At 29.8% G+C, this 14,194-nt stretch overlaps 1 protein-coding gene across 11 annotated transcripts in view; it reads right to left on the reverse strand.

The window, feature by feature from the left end:
- LOC143065073 (uncharacterized) overlaps window positions 1-14,194 on the reverse strand; it is a 76,112-nt gene that overhangs the window by 41,690 nt on the left and 20,228 nt on the right. The window contains exon 1 of one of the 11 annotated variants that reach the window (XM_076238390.1): window positions 9,501-9,592. The exons of the other annotated variants lie outside the window; for them this stretch is intronic. Within the exon in view, the coding sequence (XP_076094505.1) occupies window positions 9,501-9,514 (14 nt within the window). The 5' untranslated portion in view covers window positions 9,515-9,592. Of the gene's footprint in view, window positions 1-9,500; window positions 9,593-14,194 lie in introns of those variants that run through there. 11 annotated transcript variants of the gene reach the window in all.

The following is a 14,194-nucleotide window of genomic DNA, read 5'->3' on the forward strand; positions in this document are numbered from 1 at the left end:
GCATGAAATATCATGTAAATTAAGAATGATGATTTTGATGATAGATTTTTTTTAATTTACAATTGAACTGTAAAGTAAAGTTGTTACTCTTCAAGTAGTTGACTTCAGACAAATTTTCTGTTTGTGATTTTTTTTCTGATTGATGCTGTAATACAAATGTTTTGATATGAAATTTCCTATTTGTTTTGTATTGATTGTACTCAGATAATCTAGAAAATTGTTGTGCACAGTGAAATCCATATCATGCACATATTTAAACTTATTATTTAAAATTGAAGTTTTTCTAACTAATTTACTTTTAAAATATTCAAAATACCTATGACATTAAAGTCAGTTAAACATTTTTCTTTATTTATAAGTATCTAATTTCGATGGTTCTCAGTTGCTTATATACTCAATATAGAGTGTGCATTGTACAGCTAGGAAATCCACATATTAAAACTTTTTCTATATTCTTGCCACAAATCAATCCCTTGACATCTCAATAACCCTCTGTGAAGATAAAAGCAAATTATTTTTAGTAAATCAATTAATCCAAGAAACTATACTAAAACCAATACATTATTAGAACAGAAACTAATTCCAAGTAGATTGTCTTATTACAAAAGTATTATTACTGATTATATACAACACTACTATATTATTTAAAGAGTGATATTAATGTTTGTGCTGGCCGCAGGTTATGCCATGACTGTCATAAAACTGACAGTCCTGTCGCTTAATGATTTACATGTCTGCCTGTAGCCTTAGTACTTACTTCACACTTCAATTCTCTTACAAAATTAGTTGTTATAATTATAATAAAAACTTCTGAATAATGTTTTTATATTAGTAGCAGGAGATCCATTACACAACAGAAGCTTAAAATAAATCAATGGTGAATAGACAGAGTATTGTTTGTGTTATGTCCTCCTAATTTTTCTCCATTTTTAAGATGACGAGAGTCCCCCATACATACATGATATGATGTCTCCTAACTTCTAAATCAAGCAAAAGTGATGAAAAATGTGTATGCATCAGTGAATGGACACCTGATGGCCGAATGGGAAAGATATAAAGAGAAGCACTGAATCAGCAATATATGGAAGTAACCATTATAAAAGTTCTTACATGTCCCATAATTAAAAATTAAAATTTATACATATAGATAAGTTCAATAAATAGCAACACAATGGTATTTTTTACTCAAGGGATTGACTACAGGTCAGATAAAAAGCCTGTTAATTGTTTGTGCATTTAAAAAAAAATGCGGATAATTGTCTTCGTGCATTAAAAAAAATGTATGCCCCTGTTTTTTTTAATGCACATAGAAGATTAACTGGCTCTATACCTGACCTGTAGTCTAGTCCCTATGGTTTTACTTATTTGCCTCTGTTTAAATGTAAACTAATATTTGTAAAAAGTTTCAACACAGATTTCCAACATATGAAATATCGCATAATCATTCAAAACTCAACATTGGTTTACCAGACTGATTCAATAAAAGGACTTTTATATCCACAGGGAATACAAATGGGTTATGATAGGTCAGCAGTTAACATTTAATTAACAAACAGGTATTGTCTGTGACTATGTGTCCTGCACTAGATCAATGTCACCGATGTTTGTCAATGTAGATTGACCATAAATAAACCATTTCTGTCACTATCTATATCAAAACATTACACCTAGGGAATTTCGAAAAAAATCAATCAATACTAAATAAAAGAACCAAAATATTTAGTGTAATGCAGTAAAAATCTGATAGAGAAATGAATGTCAAAATTATATTTTTTTTCTCAGTCTGATAACCACTATCAACCCTTTGAACCACCTCAGCCTCAAGTCAATCTAATTATAAAGATCTGATCATCATACAGACTTATCCCAACTTTAACTCAGTATGCAATTTCTTTGTAACTAAGGAAAGGCCCTCTTCTCAGGCACAGCTACTTTACCAAAGCAGGCCACTGTGGGACAGTTAGACATGTACAGTGTCAAACTGTCGAGCCTTAGTTTGGGATCCTTTGTTAGCCTTATTGGTCAACCAATAGACCTACTTAAACTACTCCAATGTATCTGTGTTCACTTTTCCACAAACTTTTATTTCTTTCTGTATACATTTTCCACAATTTCTCTTTTCTATGATTTTTACATAGTACTGGTAAAATTCAGAAATTATTGCATGCATTTATTATTGCGATTTTGACACTTTAGACTTAAATGCAATTATAATTATTAGGATTTTGAGAAAAATCCTGTTTTATTCATATAAATCATTTCAAAATGCGAGTTTAAATTATTGCATTTACAACTCTGTCGCACTTTTCGCAATAATAAAAATAATTTCTGAATTTACAGTATTTAATATAAGCAAATCAGCCCACATTGGGATAATATAAATTCCACTGTATTTTTGTCCATCTGATGAGTTAATACTTTTTCAACTGATTTTTATAGTTCGTTCTTATGTTGTACTGTTACACCACTGTCCCAGGTTAGGGGGAGGGTTGGGATCCCGCTAACATGTTTAACCCCGCCACATTATTTATGTATGTGCCTGTCCCAAGTCAGGAGCCTGTAATTCAGTGGTTGTCGTTTGTTTATGTGTTACATATTTGTTTTTCATTCATTTTTTTACATAAATAAGGCCGTTATTTTTCTCGTTTGAATTGTTTTACATTGTCTTATCGGGGCCTTTTATAGCTCACTATGCGATATGGGCTTTGCTCATTGTTGAAGGTCGTACGGTGACCTATATTGTTAATGTCAGTGTTATTTTGGTCTTTTGTGGATAGTTGTCAAATTGGCAATCATACCACATCTTCTTTTTTATATCTACATGTATATAAATATTACATTATAAAATATTTCATTAATATATTGATATTATATAGAATTACAGTTATATCTATCCATAGGTCTATATACCTTTCACAGGTACTATGTAGATAGCAGGAACATTCAACATATCTTACATTAACTTGATTTTTAAGCAAATACAGTTAGCTGCCTTATCTTGATACAAAATAAATTCTGTATAACTTGAGTGAAAGTTTTTGGACCAAGTACAGATGAGCTGCTGATATCTTATTCATTGAATGGTTCTTGAGTTCAAAAGAAACGTTATTATTGGACTAAAAAATAAATCAAAATTAAATAACTACTGTAGATTTCTTTGTACTTTTATTACTTTATACTGAAAGTCCAAAAGTTCACGTACAAGACTCATTGTCTAGTAAGCAAAATCTATAATAGACCAAGTCCTTTTCAAGTGCAAGATGTTTAAATCCTTATATAATATTCTAGATAGGAATTTTTCTATTTATCTGGTTCTCTTTTGTGCTCTTATATATGTCTTCTCCAAAATAGTATAATTTGAGCTTAATAAATGTTTTATTTAGGGTAAGAAAAAAACCTATATCTGTTGTTGCTTAATTTAACTTCTATAAATCACCCTTTTTATGTCATTCACCTAAGATGATACTAAGATGAATAGAAATTAGTCAAAGATATGAATTATTATTGTTAGTCATAGCTCTCATTATTAGCAGCTCATTTATCTTAACATATGAAACTACCAAACCTAGCAGAATAGTAAATGAAGCAAGAAGACACGGGCAGATATATATATCATCTTCTTTGAGATAAACAGTTTATGAATTATTAATTATCATAATAAATCTGTTAGTTTGTGTATCTGATTTGACCATAAAAGCTGCAGGGCCCTTTGTCAGCGATAATACAAAAGTATATGTGTCAAAAGTTAATGGATGAAGCCACTTCAACCACAGTAGAAAGAAATATTAAAGTACTCAAAAACTTTCATAAAAGAATCTTATTTCATTGGTGACACTTGTTCTTTCTTTTTTTTATTACATAACAATTTTAAACAATTTTGACAGAAAAATAACTGTTATCTAATTTAAGATAAAACAAATAATGATGTTGGAAAAATTGGAAGACTTCTGATCAATTTTGTTTGGTCATCAAGCAGAACCAAACTTATTTTACAGAAGATAAATTTAGCTTAAATCCTTGCTTAATGAACTTTTATTTTTATAACTTATTTGTAGTCATTGTTCCATTGGAAATGACAGGGATACAGTTGTTAAAGTTAAGATGTTCTGAAATTTTTCCTTATTAAGGTTTAAATTTTCAACTTATATTACTGGAAATTCAATGATGGATACTTTAAGCTATCTCAATTTTTCAGACAAAACAACTTGGTTATATCAGCTGAAATGTATTTGGACAATGAAAATGCATGTTGATATGAGAGACCAGCCAAAGTCAAACCCAAGCTGCATTGTGGACAGCAGTTTTACTTTCTCAATTCTGGTAAAGCTTAAATCAATGCACTGGTTTCAAAAGTCGTCACATGATTTTATTGTAAGTCACTTTTTAGAAAGTGGCCCACATCCCCACCCAGGGATAACACATTTATATTAGAACAAGTATGTGTAAATTGAAATCAAAACTTTAATTCTAGCTCTTCTTAATATGCTGCAAACTGAGCAAACAGAATTTGAGAAAGTCCATGTTACTTAAGTCTATCAAGAATGCATGAATTTGTTACTGTGTAAATAGAAACAGGGAACGAACTACACCCAAACCTTCAATTACCAAGTAAATAAAAAAATCTCATTTATACAAACTATAATTATATGCAAGTGCAAATTTAGTCATTGAATTATTTGATTAAAGCTACTTTACAATTCATTTATCTTTAGACATATGTCTAAGTGTAAATATGCATACGTTTTACTTTTATATCCAGAGAATATGTGTCAAGAAAGATTAGCTAATAAAGCCTAGCTACAGGTTACTCCCTTTAGATTGATTTCTACTTCACCAAGTTTGAGAATAGTTTCCCCATTAATGAAATAAAAGTGTTTCAATGTTACCTGCATTATTAAATAAAGTGTTTCAATGTCATCTGCATTATTAAATAAAGTGTTTCTATGTCGCCTGCATTATAAAATAAAGTGTTTCAATGTCATCTGCATTATAAAATAAAAGTGTTCCAATGTCGTACACATTGCACATACATATTTATCTTTCCAAGGGCAATTACTCAAAAAAAATAATTCTTTGAACTTTTTAGTAAATATCTTCGGAAGAAATGTAGACAAGAGACCTCTAACTATAATATTGTACAGACATACATAAGGACAAGGGTATCACTTAATGCCCCCTTGCAGCATACAAATAGTTCCCATCCTAAAAGATTTTAAAGATGCCCTTTGGCAGATTCAAAACTTCTCACTACTGGATACTGTATTTAAAAGAAATTTATTTACCTATATCTCTGTGACTTGATAGAGTAAAATCATTTTATGTTTGACTGAGACTGAAATAAATGGATGTTCTAAATGGCCCTTCGATGCTAGCCAACTGATATTTTCTTTGACAATTAATGGTTAACATTTAACATGCAAATTGAATTATTGAGATTTCAATAATGAAGATGAAATAAAAATCTGCCAGGATGCTTGCCTTTGATGCATGTCTGTATTGCTAATCAACAACTGATACAAAACTCTATGATGAATATTAAATACAGAATATGGGGCTTTTTGTACATAATTTGGCAATGGAAAGATAATTATTACAGTAACCAGTCTACAGTTCTGAGGATAAAATGCTGCAGTTCAACCATGCAAGTTCATTGATCTTTGTGATTTCATTGACTTTTGACTTGAAAGAAAGTTAAGAAGGAATGTTTAAACCTTTTAATATTATGTTATGTTAGGTTGATAAGTTTCTCTGGTACACACACCACAATGCACTTTGAAAATGATCTTTATTATTGAAGGTTAAAAATGTAGGTATTCATTTTAGTACTATTAGAAATAAATTAGTGATAAGTGTTTCTCTCACTCACAAGCTCGTGCATTTTAACATTCTGTTATACTCATCAAAAGTTGTTTATAGAAACCCTTAAAATGTGTGTTTTACTTGCCAGTTATTTTGTCAACATTTGTAATATTTCTAAGTTTACCCCACATTTGATCTCTTCTATTTGTTAAAAATCCCACAATTTAAGTTACCATACAGTATTCAGTTTTCCATTAAATGATAAAATCTACAACCCATATTAGAATACATTCACCACATTAAAGCTTACCTGAGGCTTAGTTTTCAAATTTCACAAGAAAATAATTCCACTGTGTTAATTACCAATATACACATCATCTGATTTGAATTAGGCTAGTTTTCTATATATTGTCATTATTGATAATAGTTTAAGCTGCTAGGCAATACAATCAACTGCTGCAGATGAAAATAAAAGCAATTCTCCATAACAGAACACAAGCATTGATTGATTTGCCCATTTCTGTCAGATTGTTCATGGCATTTTCTCTATAAGGCTACGGCTACCAAATATACTGATTATCTCAAAACCTTGGATATTAAATTGGTTTTCTTCTTCTGACAACTTATTTAAAAGTTATGTTTTCATGTTATTTTTGTGTGGATAGATTTTATTTAAATGAAAGTATACATTGTTGAATTATTTAGATCAATTCTTTTCCTTTACTGAATGCCAAATCTTGGTCACATAAAATTGAGAATCGAAATGGGGAATGTGTCAGAGACAACAACACGACCATGGAGCAGACAACAGCCGATCATATAGATCATATAGATCATTTATTTCACACATGCGTCTCTTAAAGTCTAAGCTAGTACTATCATAGGCAGAATTAGAGGCTTTTTCAGGGGGCCTGCCTCCCCCTCCTTTTTGAGGGAAAACTTTTGTTGATAATATAGAGAATCACTGAAACATGACTGAAGTGGTCACCCTCTTATAAAAAAATTCTGGATCCGCCCCTTGCTAAAACAAAATATATTTTTTTAGTCTCTTTTTTCCCCCCAACTTTGACATTTGAAGGGAGATTACTCAGGTAATAAATATAACTATATAAATATAAAAGAAATTGTGTTGTGAATTTACCCATTTTGTTGGTAAGTAAGAAAACAAGTAAATTGTTCTTATTTCTTTCCTGGGAACACATATTTAAGAGCTATCTTCAAATACTATATATTTCAAAATTCTATCATTCAGTTTACTATTCATCACACATAAATAGGGTTTTTCATTTCTAATGAATCTATACACAATCAGACATTTTTTCCACCTGTCGCTTGAAGAAAAAAAAAACTGTGACAGATACTTCTTATATTTGAAAAAGCATATTATGAACTAAATTTTGGCAAATTATAAAAAAAAGTCTATTATTTTTAATTAAGACCCCCCATGTATCCTTTATAACAGGCATTTTTTTCAATTTCTTTTAGGTATAGAAATTAACCAACAATATCTGTGCTGTTTAATTACACAATACAGACCACAATAAAAGCCCTAAAAATCCATGAATTTACCAAATATAGTCAAAGTTTTTATTAGAAACTGTCCTTTACAAAGATGAAGGTCATGACAATCAATTTGATTCAAACTAATAAATGAGAAAGTGTGAAATAATTACATTATAACTTCCTATAGTGTCTATCAAAATACCATAACTCCACAATACTCTCTGTCATTGACCTTATACAACACCAGTTATATACAAAACACAAACATTTATGTCAATTTTACAGTCTTCTTTATATGATATAAATGATTTCTACAGGAACTGAATGGGCAACAAAATGTGATGGCTCAGAATGTTAATGCTTTGGCTTTCAATTATTTCATTTTGATTGTTCCATTAGTGTAATTTTTATTCGAATACACAAATGCTTGATTGCAGCAAATGTTTACTTATTTACAAAACAACAATCCACTGTCATGTCGAAGGTTACCCAGCTTGAACACATGACCTTGTATGGGATGGATGAACAGAATGCACTAATACCTTTTTATAGACTGCAAACTGAGCATAAAAATGTTATGTGTTCTCAAGCCTACCTCCCAATCAGACAAAATGCTTAACATTCATATATCAGAATATTTTACATAAACCAGTACCATCATTTATCAATTGCAGGATTATATAGTTATGATTAAGCAAAAATATGGCATGGGTAATCAAATTTTCATTTGAAGGAATCTAATGTCAAAACAATTCATTCTGTGAAATTATTTCACCTTTTTGAAAGTCAAGTATTAAATGCTAATTCAGCAAAATTAGAAAACCAAGAAAAAGATCTTATTCAGCAGATATTTGCATAACATCTGATAAATAGATCATGTTTAATTGATTGGTTTGTAGTGGTATCACTTGAACAATTCATCAATATACAGATCAGTATAATAATGAGATAATAATATCACCACAAAAATCACCTGAAAATAACTTGTTACTAATTGGAAAAGGAAGTCTATCTTCTAATTTATAGTGTTGATATTAACACACATTTGTCAGTTTTCTACATTAGGGTTTTTTCTACTTATATCAACCAGAAAGATAATTTATTATGAAGACAAATTCAAAGCTATATATTACAGGAAAGATCATGAAATTAAGACCAGTATTTTTTTCAATTTCATGCATATTTATGAAAACTTTACTTGCATTTTTTTTTATCAAAGAAAAAGAACAAAGCCATTCCTGTCGTGAACTGTCTTGGTAGTATCATAGATCTGTATTACATCTATGGTAATATATAAACATATAGTACCATGTTTTTAATGTGCTGGACATGTTTCTGAAAATTACCCTCAACAGGTCAACCATCAAGAGTAAATACTTGGAAAGCAAAATATATTTAAACAAGATTTTTTAAGATCATGAAAACCAAGAAGGTGCTAGACAGAAAATAATCTAATGTCAACATTAACTGCTAAGGGAGCTGAAAATTCCTGGCTAAAATAATTTCTAATATTCTGTAGAAAAGTGCTTCCCATCAGGTTATAATATCAAAAGTACTTATTTAAAATGATCATTTAAACAAACTCGGTATGAGCATGTACTTGTCAGAGGGGAGAATGATAATAAACAGTAGATCTTCATAATACAGTAAATATTTATCACACAGAGAGAAAGAAAATAAACCTAGGATTGTTGGAGTGGAATAAATGCTGATTATGCACCTTATATATGTCTAATGTACTATGTGTAATCGATCCAGTAACATCTGTCATAAATATGTAACTGTGTATTACAATGGTATGCATTTATGTTGGGTTTTTTTTTTGTTTTTTTTTTTTTTATCTATTTCTATTATTTTTAGATTAAAAAAATAGTTTGGTGCACATAGGTTGTGATGCATCAAATTACATTAACATTACTTTCCCTCCTCTGTAACTGAATCAGCAAAGAAATATTTAAAAAAAAATCAAAATCGAATTCATTCATCTTTTTTTTTTTTATCAGTTATCAAACAATCCAACAAAACTAAGAGCTCCTTAACAGACAATTTTTCATTTTTAAAGCTTTCACAAATATCAAATTTATTTTCAATTGAATTAAAAAGTAAATATTTCAAAATTTCTATGATTTCTATCAGATGTTGAACAAAAAATTAATTAAGTTAAAAAAAAAACATTTATCAAAATAAATCAAACTTACCGTAATCTAATCATTTTTCAATAATTATGTACTTTCTTAATCCTCTAAATAAAAACTGTCACGAAATGAAAGTACTGGCATAACCATCACTGTATACTTCTGTTATACATTACAAAGTCTAAAATATGCATTCCCATATGGTCCCTTAGTAATAAGCTGTTACATAAAGACCATGAGATGACAATACAATCGTAAGGAAAGCCATCATCCTGTCACTTTTACATACATTTATATTATGTATTATATTGAAACATCAAGCAATAATCTTCTTGGCATCTCAGGCCATTCAAAACTTTATTTACATAAGGCCAAGCAAATATTATTATTATTTTTTCTTGAAAAGATGAAAGTTTTTTATAAAGAAAAGAAGACAAGATAATTATTGCAATAGTTAGAATAACTTCAGTAATATTTTTTACTACAATATGTGCAGGAATGCATGCAGTTTATATATATATGTTACAAATACACAGTCTTATATTCATACAATATTTGTTCAAATTTACAAAGGTTAAAGGGGAACTGTAACTATATATGGCCTTTACTGAGAGTTAATAAAAATAGGTGGACCATTTTCACTAAGACATGACAAATAATAATAAGTCAAGTGTGACTTTGTAGATATTCTGCATTGATATTATTTAATGATACATTTTTCAACATATTTGTCATTCCCTTTGTGTATTCAAAACACATACAAATGAACACGAAATGTTAATTTTTATTGGTAACGATCAGGTTCATATCAGAATGTAGAAGAATCATAATTATTCAAAAAGAAAAAGACTAATAAATACTTTTTTAAACATATTTCTGTCTATAAAATCTTTTAAACATATTTCTGTCTATAAAATCTTTTAAACATATTTCTGTCTATAAAATCTTTTGAAACACTTATGTAATTGCTAACATCTATGTCATCTGGTCTCTGATAATTCAATTCAATATTTCTTGGAACCAAATACAGACAATAATATTATTAAAACAACATATAAATGAAATATATATACATGTATAACAACAAGTCATAAGTAAATTCTATGGGTACTGTAAATAGCATTGACAATCATACAACATGTTATTTTGTACTGAAACAGGTCTATGTCTGAATAATAATTAATAACAGTGTCTGAAAGGAATTATAGATTTATGAAATAATATTCAAGTTTCTAAAACTGACTCAAAGCAGTCTGGTCTAAATACTGTCCCCAAATAAATATCAAGTTTAGAAGGTGGTTAGATGAGCAAAGCAATCCTTCAACTATATCAGAGACAAAGACATATGAAATGATTTATGAATGCTGCTTTGTAGTAGATGGACCTGAAAACTACTGACTTTTCCCCGTAGCAAGTTAAACTAACAAAAGTGCACCTGCTGAAATGTCTCTCCTGTTTCATGTTGTAAGTCTGTAATATGAAGATTTTACTACATTGTACTAGTCTCACATAGACTTAACTTTATTATCAATGATCTATGTAAATTAGGTCACAGTGAGACAAATCATGCGACAGACAGGCATGTTCACCTTACAATCATTCAAAACACCAAATTTACTTGACCCAACCTTATGCTTATAGCATCTAAGATACAGGTTTGACCATGAAACTTTAACTTTGATCACTGATCCATGAAATGAGGTCAGTCAAGTGAACCCCTGACCTGCTGGACATGTAGATGTTGCAAGGAACCCAGAAACCAAATGTAGTCATCCTATTACTGATAACATATAGATGTATAACGTCTATGCTCGGCTATGCTCATGATAAGTGAGTATTGAAATTTGGTCTTGGGGGTCACTGAACCCATTAAATAAGGTCAAGGACAATGGATACATGACAGACAGAAACTTTGTAATAAGGTATCTGTATACAAGGAATGAAGCATCTTGGTCTTCTACCATTTGAATTATAAAGATTTATTTAAATGTTTATGCCATCTCATGATCAACTGCCTGATTATACAGTAATCCCTGTCTTGCACTGTGATGTCCTTCGTGAATTTCTCTTTTTGTTGACTACAATTTCTATGTCTGTTCCTAGCAAATTGTAAAAAGTGCAAATCAAGACAATATATTTCAGAAATAAAGAGATGAGTAAAAGAATATCCTAATTCAGGCACCAGATGCACAGTTATAAGCATTGTGAGTTTTAAACATAATACTGTTCAGGTATTATTTTAATCAAATCACTATTCAAACATTCACCTTGTAACAGAATGTTTTCTTAACACAGGAAGCTTACTGGATAACAATGCATGTAAATTAATCAAGATAAACATTTTCTGTTAGGTATTCTTACATAAACATTTTTAAGTAGCAATATATTTTCACACTTTATAAAAGATACAATATGACACTGAAGATTTACTATATAAACTTTTCAATAGAAAATTGTTTACCACATTCTATGAGTCATTTTGTGAAAAAATTTATTTAATATTTTCTATTCTTTATAAAATATTTCACATAACTGTGAATATCTTCACAATTTTATAAATTGTTTGACATTGGTTCCAGTATTTTAAGATCTTACATATTTTTTTGAAATTCAGTATCTTACAGCATATGAAAATACCCCTTAAAATATGAATGTTCCAGTATCGTATGTAAAAAAGACAAACAAAAAGTTTGTTTGGCCTATCAGAATCATAACAATACACAGTCACACCCACTCCTGTCCATATCAGTCTTCCAAATAAATTAAATATTCAGCAGACTATTAATTTACAGGTTATACATGTCAAGGGTCAAGATAGCCAGGGTTATATGAGAGAAACTAAAGGTAAACTTATTGACTCAAATGAGAACCTATGTTCAGAAAAGCTTGAGATGCAATGCTATGATTTTAAAGCATGCAACAAAAATGATATTTAACAATCTAGTGGTTTTTTATCATTTAAAAAGAGTAATTTTATTAGTCCACCCATACCAACCCTAAGTAAACAATATGATAAGTATGAGGTATACAGGTCTCTCTACAGGTATACAATCTGATTAGGTACAAAACTTTCTACTTCAACTAAAGCAATAGCATATTTGTAGTACTAAGCACAAACTGTCACTTCACTCGTCATTCTTGTCAATTCTAAATCTTAAATAAGTTTAATCTTCATTCAGGTGAGTTTTTTCAGTATATTGGACTAACACATACTGATAAAACGTTAAAAAGTGAAATATAAGTAATACTTAAATTGGACCCGTTCTGTGTTTGTGGTTTCTTATACTAAGAGTTTTGCAATGCTTTTATCCTTATAATTAACAAATAATGGTTACATTAGAAAAAAAACTTGTTATTAATGTTGATAGGTTTTATTCACATGGCCTTTCAAAAAAAATGAAGAAATTTGACCTAGAAGTATGTCAAAGGTCAAGGTAATATGACAGGCATGACCATACAGATGTAATGACATATGTTGATACAAATTCAAGCTAAAAATCAAAAATCAAAGATAACAAGAATGTTAGTACATGGATGCCCACTTGCACTATCCTTTTCTATGTTTATTAGACTGTCAAATTGGGGTCAAAATTCTAATTTGGCATTAAGATTAGAAAAATCATATCATAGGGAACATGTGTACATGTTCTAAGTTTCAAGTTGATTGGACTTCAACATCATCTTAAACTACCTTGACCAAAAACTTTTTTGACTTCAACTTTATCAAAAACTACCATGACCAAAAAAACTTTAAACCTGAAGCGGGAATATAAAACAAAGAAATGGACACACTTACTGAAAAACATAATGCCCCTAGTTGGGGCATAAAAAAATGTATAGCTCAAACAAGGTTGTATGAGAAGCAGAAGAACCAGAAGAAGAAGAAGACACATTACTAAAAACATAATGTCACCCTTCATCATTGAAGTACACAATTCATTGAACTAAAACTACAAGTTTTACTTATTTCCACATTAATATTGGACATATTACTTGAATGAAATATATAAAATGTAAAATACATCAACTTAAACCTTAATCTGTGTTCAGTAGTTCAAACACATCTAAAGGTTGACAAGCTATTGATTACTGTATTTTGAACTTGCAACATAGACCACTGAGCCACCAAGCATTTGCCAAAAGGTAAAATTCTGTTGTACCTTCAAATTGACCTTTTCATTTCTAATTATCGGTAATTATCACAAGGTATGAATACCAAATTTACACATTTTCTTTCATGTAATTTTGCTTTACTCTTAATAACAAAATAATATGGTAGGCTATAAACTTAGGTCATCATGCAATTTCATACAAATGGGTTTTACCATCATTGAGAAATCCCTCACCTTCTGTATAAAGGAACTCTAACACATATTTGTAGACTAAGATCACCCAGTGTATGTCCTTAGCGTTAAGTGAGGCCTCCAATGTCAGAACCAAACACATACACAAACATCATTGAATCAAGTATTTCTCACATTCAGAAAGAAAATTAAAATCCCTGTACCAAATGACTTCACTACTGCTCACTTACAGAAATCTATATGCATTCAATTCATTTCTTATAAAATTTATTTAAACCAATAGATACCTCATACATCATTGGTTTTAGTTTACACCCAAGGTGCCTATAATGTATGGGATAGGTAAAGGATAACTACTTTTGTTTTTAAATAAATGTATCAACTTTTTCTATTTCTATGTGGCTCTTCCAGTCATGTATTGTGACAGAAGGTATTAAAACCAAATTTGAACTT

This window comes from Mytilus galloprovincialis, chromosome 2 (assembly GCF_965363235.1).
Source record: "Mytilus galloprovincialis chromosome 2, xbMytGall1.hap1.1, whole genome shotgun sequence".
NCBI classification, from domain to species: domain Eukaryota; kingdom Metazoa; phylum Mollusca; class Bivalvia; order Mytilida; family Mytilidae; genus Mytilus; species Mytilus galloprovincialis.